At 42.6% G+C, this 8,348-nt stretch overlaps 1 protein-coding gene and 1 long non-coding RNA gene across 2 annotated transcripts; both read left to right on the top strand.

The window, feature by feature from the left end:
- The first annotated feature begins 236 nt into the window (after positions 1–236).
- LOC115539179 (uncharacterized) lies at positions 237–5,932 on the top strand. The gene is made up of 7 exons (XM_030350323.1): positions 237–251; positions 504–623; positions 1,751–3,512; positions 3,616–3,756; positions 4,444–4,494; positions 4,734–4,751; positions 5,386–5,932. Exons 1-7 carry the CDS (start codon positions 237–239, stop codon positions 5,613–5,615), a joined length of 2,337 nt encoding a protein of 778 aa, XP_030206183.1. The 3' UTR covers positions 5,616–5,932.
- A 3-nt stretch (positions 5,933–5,935) lies between these two features.
- On the top strand, positions 5,936–8,058 carry LOC115539191 (uncharacterized). The gene is made up of 2 exons (XR_003975755.1): positions 5,936–6,056; positions 6,883–8,058. It is a non-coding gene; the product is annotated as an uncharacterized LOC115539191 (long non-coding RNA).
- Positions 8,059–8,348: the final 290 nt, after the last annotated feature.

The following is an 8,348-nucleotide window of genomic DNA, read 5'->3' as shown; positions in this document are numbered from 1 at the left end:
GTAGTCCGTGTAGGTATAATGTAACAAGGACATGTTTGTAAGCAAGAACTGTTGCTTGCACACTTAGCCATTTGATCCATTTGTGATTTGACATTCTTATCTACATGTGTTGTTTGTTGTTGCATCAGCAGGAAAGAGAAGACATCCTTGACGCATTAAGTGACCCCAGCGATGATGAGGACAAGGATTATGTGCCTGAAACATCTGGTGAAGACTCCTCTGACGAAGAGCCTATTATGAAGAATGTGCAGGTACGTTTCCCTAAAGGTGTGAGAATCCTGTCGGAACAAGGGATAGGAATAAATAAGATTTGCATTGACATACTTTTAAGCCTTTTATCTGACACTTTTATCCAAGGCAACTTGCAAGAGAGTAGTCCGTTTAGGTATAATGTAACAAGGACATGTTAGTAAGCAAGAACTGTTGCTTGCACACTTAGCCATTTGATCCATTTGTGATTTGACATTCTTATTTCCATGTGTTGTTTGTTGTTGCATCAGCAGGAAAGAGAAGACATCCTTGACGCATTAAGTGGCCCCAGCGATGATGAGGACAGGGATAATGTGCCCAAAACATCTGGTGAAGACTCCTCTGACGAAGAGCCTATTATGAAGAATGTGCAGGTACGTTTCCCTAAAGGTGTGAGAATCCTGTCGGAACAAGGGATAGGAATAAATCAGCTAAGCATTTGCATGGAAAAATACATTAAAGTAGACGTAAAAATGGTTCTTGACAATGAATCTTATACCGTTGGAAAGCCTAATAAATTCCCTAATAAATGGTGCCCCATTTGTAAGGAACATGCATTTATGGGATGAGCAGCAGAGGTGAGTATGTCGGTTTTCCAATCTTCACTGCCAATGCCAAAAGGCTTATTCTGCCATCGATACTTGTTTGGTGTTGGGTGGATTGGATGATTGAAGTTTGAAGAAACAAGACATATTGCTCATTTAACAATTTAACAAACAGGAGCCTCAAACATACACATATGTGACCAGGATGGTGACCAGCATGAGGAGTTGCCAGGCTGTTGTGGCTGTGTATGATTGGGCGAATTAAAAGTGACCTTGAATTTGTTAAATGAATAAATTGTTAAATGTGCAATATGTCTTGTTTCTTCAAACTTCAATCATCCAATCCACCAAACACCAAGCAATGGTCAATGGCAGAATAAGCCGTTTGGCATTGGCAGAGAAGATTTGGAAACCGACATACTCATACTCTGCTGCTCGTCCCATAAATGCATGTTCCTTACAAATGTGACACCATTTATTAGGGAAATAAACAGGCTTTCCAACGGTGTAAGATTTATTGCCACGAAGCATTGTTACAGGGAAATAATCGATCAAAAAATTTACAACATTTCCTCACTTTTTGTGCTTTGTTTTTAGAATGGAAACACATTATTTCCTTGCTTTATTGAACAATGGCAGTCTGTTCCCAGTGGAAGACGAGCCAAACTGTGACAAAGTCAACATCTACGATCATTCATATGAAAATCTCAGACTTTAAGATAGTCTGGCCAGTTGGGCGAATTAAAACTGACCTTGAAATTGACGAAATTCTCTGTGTTCACAGGATCCTACTCAGGATCCTTTGCTTAGAAAAGGGTGGGGTCTATTTATGTGTTAGTGATACTGTCGCAGAAGTATCCATGGTCAACATTCGTGCAAATTTAGAAGAGTTGCATCAAATAACTCCACATTAGTATTAATAGTGTGCCCTTGTTCTTTGTCCTTTGATTTTCAAGACCCGATGCAGGAAAACTTACACGGCTGTCAGAGGAGAAACTGAACCTAGTAGCAGTGGTTCATTAGGGGTTAGCAAGGTGAAGAAGAGAAAGGATGGGTCAAAGAACTATCATGCTAAGAGGAACTTCTGCCTTTATTGTGAAAAATCATATGCCAAGATCGCACGTCACCTGGAGCAAAAGCACTCCAGAGAGAGCGAAGTAGCCAGTGCCCTGGCCTGTCCCAAGAAATCAAAGGAGAGAAGGGTACAATTAGACTTCATTAGAAGGAAGGGAAATCGCGCCCACAACATTGACGTGATAAAGGAGGGAAAAGGGATCATTGTGCCATGCAAACAGTCGAGCAGTGAGACACTGGACCCAAAAGATTACATGCACTGCGCCAACTGCCAAGGCCTCTTCAAGAGGAAGTTTCTCTGGAAACATAATAAAGTGTGCACACTTGCACAGAAAAGCAACAAAACGGGAAGAACCCGAATTCAAGCTCTCTGTGCGAATGCACAGCCAATTCCCAATGGAGTCAGCTCCAAAGTCTGGGAGATGATAAACAACATGTTTCAGGATGAAATAGCCGACACGGTCAAAAAGGACAAAGTCATCATTGCTCTCGGGGAGCAAATGTTCAACAAAAAAGGTGGAATGCAACAGGAGCACATTAGGCAGACCCTAAGAGAGCTGGGAAGATTGGTTCTAGCAGGGCGCAAGGTCACTCCACTCACCAAAATTGAACAGTACGTCATGCCATCCAACATGGATCATTTAATCAAAGCAGTGAAAATAGTGGCAGGCTTTGATGAAGAAAAAAATGTCTTTAAAAAATCGAACCTGGCCTTAAAACTTGGACACAGCCTGAAGAAAATTGCTGATCTCGTCACCTGTGAAGCCCTGATAGCTGGGCATAAGGAAAAAGCTAATTCCACAGAAGACTTCCTTCAGATTTACAAAACACGATGGAATGAATACGTCTCTGCCTCTGCATACCGATCCTTGCATGAAGCAAAATGGAATGCGCCCCAGCTCATTCCATTCACCGAAGATGTGAAAAAAATGCATATCTATCTAGACGAGAAGCAGAAGGAGTACTCTCATGTACTCTCTGGTGATCAGACATCAAAGAACTGGACCAAACTGGCACAAGTGATTCTGACTCAGGTCATCTTGTTTAACCGACGCAGAGAGGGAGAGGTCTCAAAGATGTTTTTGACAATGTTCTCATCCAGAACCAGTACACCCCTCCATGATGATGTGGCACATGCCTTGTCGGACATAGAAAAACAGCTGTGTAAATACTTCACACGTATCGAAATTCGTGGCAAAAGGGGAAGAAAGGTACCTGTGCTACTGACGCCGGCCGTAGTAGAGTCGCTTGAATTGCTGACGAAGCAGAGATCTGCATGTGGAGTGCCGGCAAACAATCACTTCCTTTTTGCCAGGCCTGGTACCGTTAACCACTTGAGGGGGTCAGACGCTATTCGTCTGTTCGCCCGAGTCTGTGGAGCCCAGCGACCAGATTCTCTCTCATCATCCAAATTGAGAAAGCAAGTGTCAACACTGTCGAAGGTGCTAAACCTCAATGACACAGAGCTCGACCAGCTAGCAGATTTCCTCGGCCATGATATCCGGATCCATCGGCAATATTATCGCCTGCCAGAGGGAACTTTGCAATTAGCAAAAATTAGTAAGATCCTCATGGCATGCGAACAAGGACGCCTTGCGGAATTCAGAGGGAAGAGCCTTGAGGAAATCTCCATTGAGCCAAATGGTAAGATCCAGAGTTTAAGAACTGACTTATATTATTCGCCCAAAGATTGATAATTATTTATTAACTATTCTGCTTACCTTTTGTTGTGATGTTTATTCTTCAGAAACAGTTGAGATCCCTTCAACATCCCTCCATGCAGAATTGCAGGATGCAGACGAAGATCCTACACCGGGCAGATCTCCACAACCAGCAGGATCTCCCCTACCAGCCAGACCGCCGCTACCAGCCGGATCAACACTACCAGGTACCAAGTAACACCACATCAAATTTGCCTGTCTTCGCCAAAGCCTAACTAAACTGGATATAATATGTAGCCTACCCATTTTGCAAGAAAGATTTTTTAAACTTTTGGTACATTCTGCTGCTATTGGAATAGTATTCTAAAGATTGTTTAGCTTTAAGCATTTTAACCATGCTAACATGAATGGAGGAAGAAGTTGTCAGAGCATAGTGATAGCCGTTATGCACCACTACACAATGAATTGGTGGGTCTGTCTCTGCTACAACATGATATGACCCATGTCGTTGTCCTGCTATAGGTCTTTCGTGAATGAAAGCCAGCTTCCACACTCATCAAATAAATTCGGAATAGTCTACTGCTTGAAACAAAACTTTCACAGTCTACAACTTGATCATATTTCCACCAAAAAGGCTACGATATAACCTTTAGGCTAGTCTACTGTAGACTGGGCCTGTGGTGTTGTTTGAAAGACTTAAGCTTGCTTTGTAGGTAGTTCGCTAGTAGTATGTGTGATAATTCAATGTGCTATGGAATTATGTAAAACAGTCAACACCAGGCATTCGTCTGCATTCAGAGTTAAAGGAATCTGAAGGTGGCATTGGCACTATGGTGCGCTCATGCGTTTCTGGCGCATGTAGCCTAACTAGCCATATTAATTACTAATTTTTTGTTTTGATGTTTATTTTTTAGAAACTGGTGAGCCCTCATTAGAAATGGATGACGTAGAACATCCATCACCAGGTATTACAACCACCCAATATGACTTTGATTATGAGTGCTCCTCAGGGTAGTAGTTGGCAGCCTGTAAGATCTGCTAAATTGTGCATGTGTTATGCTTCTTTAGAAAATTGGACATTTGAGATGAGATTTAACTCATCTGATGTCAGTATCTTGATCAGCCTGTTAATTTTAATGAATGTTAATCTGATCTGTCTCTGTTTGTTTATTTTCCCCTCCTATGATCTGCATACGCTACAAAGCAGCAGCTGAGATTTCAGGTAAGGCACAAAGTAATGCCGCGTTTCCACTGCAGGGTGCGGAACGGATCGGATCGCAAAGGTGCGGTAGGGAGGGGGCGGTATAGCCCAGCTCAGTGCCGAGGTCGCGTTTCCACTGCCGACAGTACCCTTGGTGGTAGGCCGGATGTCGATCGCCGCGGCAGCTACGTAAACATCGTAAACAACGTCTTCCTCCCCAAGAATGCAGACGAACGTCTCCACCTCCTTGTTCGCCCAAGCAAGCTTTTTACGCGACATGTTAATTGTAAAGAATAATACCTCAAGGCTACTGTTTGTTTGTTTTTATCCCCGCGTCACCCGGAAGTGACGATTCTGTTGACCAATCAACGGAGGGGGGGTGTAGCTAGAATTTCACGGGACCCTTTCAGGCGTCTGGTCTCGTTTTGGGTACCGCAACGGAGGAGTCCCGAGAATGGGGCCGGAACGGGTACGGCAAAGTCCGGGTCACGCCCACTTTTGGCGGTGGAAACGCGACCCGACCCACACCTTTGCGATCCGATCCGTTCCGCACCCTGCAGTGGAAACGCAGCACAAGTCTCTTCTAGAGGGACTGTATTTCATACACTAAATGCAAAGAATATATGGCTAATCTTCACTTTTTTTTTTACCTTAGAAGTATCTAGAAGTTCCCATTCAACAAAAAGAAAATGGACCCAAATAGAGGTGGCAGCTATCGAGGCTAAAATGGGCCGATTCATCAGGGAAGGGAAAACTCCTGGAAAGGAGGAGTGCCAGGAATGTATTGCCAGTTCTCCCGAAGCCCTGAAAAGTAGGGATTGGAGGGCAGTTAAATTCTTTGTTAGAAATAGAGTAGTCTCCTTGTCCAGGAAAACTTTTAAGTAAGTTTGTGCTCTTTAAGATTGACTTTTTCAGGTCAAAACGTTCTTGAATCGACCTCTGAAGAATAAGTCCCGCCTCCGAGGCTCCGGTTCCCTCGTCAAATGTCTGGGAAATAACTTGGTGTTTTTGAATGATCGTACATAACGAGCTCTGTAGGTGGCGAAGAAGTAAAAGCTGTGTCACGTTTTGAACTACACACTTTTTTCCATCTAGTTTCGACTGGGTTTTTGGATTGTCGGTGCCCGGGTGCCGTTAAAGCAGCATTTCTAATCATTTACTACTTTAACGGCACCGACAATTCAAAAAACCCAGTCGAAGTTAGATGGAAAAAAGTGTGTGGTTCAAAACGTGACGCAGCTTTCTCTTCTTCTCCACCTACAGAGTTTATTATGTACGATCATTCAAAAAAACCGGAGCCTCGGATGCGGGAATTATTCATCAGAGGTCTATGAGAGTGTATATATATTTTTTTTTATGATGATATTATTTTTGGATCTGGATTTCACTTTACAGCCACACATATTTACTAAAGCCTGGTTAATAGGGTAATATGCAATGTGATATTTTTTTATTATACACATGTATGCATTATGTCCATTGCAATGTTCCAGTGCCCCATACACTGCAAAACATTTTTGAAAATATTAAATTATATATATATATAATATTTTTTTCTTCTATGAAACCATCAAACAGAATCAAAATGTTTCCCACTTTCCATCCAGCATTATCATATGTTTGTATATCTGTCCATCTAGTGAAGTCCACTGCATCCGAGACGTCGTATTCCAATCTTGCGTCTTTTTGTTTTTGGAAAACTTTGAAGTAAGTTTGTGCTCTTTAAGATTGACTATTTCAGGTCAAATAGTTCTTGAATCGACCTCTGAAGAATAAGTCCCGCCTCCGAGGCTCCGGTTCCCTCGTCAAATGTCTGGGAAATAACTTGGTGTTTTTGAATGATCGTACATAACGAGCTCTGTAGGTGGCGAAGAAGTAAAAGCTGTGTCACGTTTTGAACTACACACTTTTTTCCTTCTAGTTTCGACTGGGTTTTTGGATTGTCGGTGCCCGGGTGCCGTTAAAGCAGCATTTCTAATCATTTACTACTTTAACGGCACCGACAATTCAAAAAACCCAGTCGAAGTTAGATGGAAAAAAGTGTGTGGTTCAAAACGTGACGCAGCTTTTTCTTCTTCTCCACCTACAGAGTTTATTATGTACGATCATTCAAAAAAACCGGAGCCTCGGATGCGGGAATTATTCATCAGAGGTCTATGAGAGTGGGCTGGGTTTGCGTATGTTGTTTGGTTGTTGCAAATAAATGTCAATAAAGTTGTTTCAAAGGATAAAGCTTTTAAGCGTTGTGTTAATTAACAATACATCAGAGTAAGACAGAGGTAAATGTGGAATAATATGACAGATTTAATTGGTGCTGAGTTGGTGCACAATAATCCTTTCATTCTGACAGTTGAGAAGTTTGCATTGTTGCAGGAGCAGAAGTGACATCCAGATTAATATAAATAGGGCCCTTGTGTACATGCACATGATGAGCATCACATCACACATCAGCATGGTTGCCACTGCTGCACACTGGTAATGTATATATATGGTCATGCAAATGTTCACCTACAAGAACAATTACTTGGTATTCACTGCTTCCCAGTACCCACAGGTATTGCACATGTAACCTAAGTTATATTGAAGTACTAATAGTCAGAGATGTTAAACAAATGCCCATTTATGTGCACTACAGTACAGACATTGAAGTGGTTCTAGCTATTGTGTGATCAGTGTTGATCATACAGTCAACAGCAACAGGACGGTAAGGCCTGCCTCTCCTTTCCACTCATTCAGTGAAGCAGTTGGTCTTTTAAGCAGCTGCTTAGATTGTCTTCCGTTGGGTGCAGCTCATTCAGAATGGATGACAGTCTTAACACCATCCTCTCCAACCATCTCCACTAGGCCACGCTGGCCACCTAAGACATTGCTGGTATTCTCGATCAGTAATTAAGTTTTCAAACCGGACAGAAACAGGTTGACAGAAGTAGGTCCTAACAAGGTCTTACAGGTCCTAACATAGGTGTTACATACGCTCACACACACACACACACACACTGGTCCCGCCTTGTGGGCGGGCAGTGGGGCGGGCACTGTGGTCCTAAGAAGCTGGCAAAAAAGCTTTTTGTATTTTTTCTTGAGTGTATACTTAATTTCAAGTGCACACATTTATACTGATTTTTTTCTGACCGCAATGGTATAATTTATATATCTCTATGTAGCCTGGAAGGCATAGTCCTCAAAAGTGATGGCCCTACAGAGAGTCCTAACAAGGTGATATATACAAGACTGTGTGTGTGTGTGTGTGTGTGTGTGTGTGTGTGTGTGTGTGTGTGTGTGTGTGTGTGTGTGTGTGTGTGTGTGTGTGTGTGTGTGTGTGTGTGTGTGTGTGTGTGTGTGTGTGTGTGTGTGTGTGTGCGTGCGTGCGTGCGTGTGTCAACAGATGTTTCATGGGCTATGATTCTATTAACATTATGTGGACAGCAGCATCATTATATGGTACAATTCTTATAACAAATGTACTTGTAAGTAGTGCAGGATAAAAGTGTCAGTCAATGCCATTGAAAACTGAGGGGTGTATAATTCGGTGCCTTATTGTCTGTGGAGATGCAACACCTCGATTGTCACACATATGCTTGACGTCCACCCAGGCCCCTATGTTGATTATGGGGTGAGTCG

Source organism: Gadus morhua, unplaced genomic scaffold, assembly GCF_902167405.1.
Source record: "Gadus morhua unplaced genomic scaffold, gadMor3.0, whole genome shotgun sequence".
NCBI lineage: Eukaryota > Metazoa > Chordata > Actinopteri > Gadiformes > Gadidae > Gadus > Gadus morhua.
Note: the sequence above shows the minus strand (reverse complement) of the source record. Positions and strands in the feature narration are given on the sequence as shown.

Bases quoted from the DNA above. Each gene is read 5' to 3' on its own strand.
- LOC115539179 (XM_030350323.1), top strand. The intron at 624-1,750 runs GTACGTTTCCCT...TTGATTTTCAAG, and splicing joins CTATTATGAAGAATGTGCAG to ACCCGATGCAGGAAAACTTA. The intron at 3,757-4,443 runs GTACCAAGTAAC...TTTATTTTTTAG, and splicing joins AGCCGGATCAACACTACCAG to AAACTGGTGAGCCCTCATTA.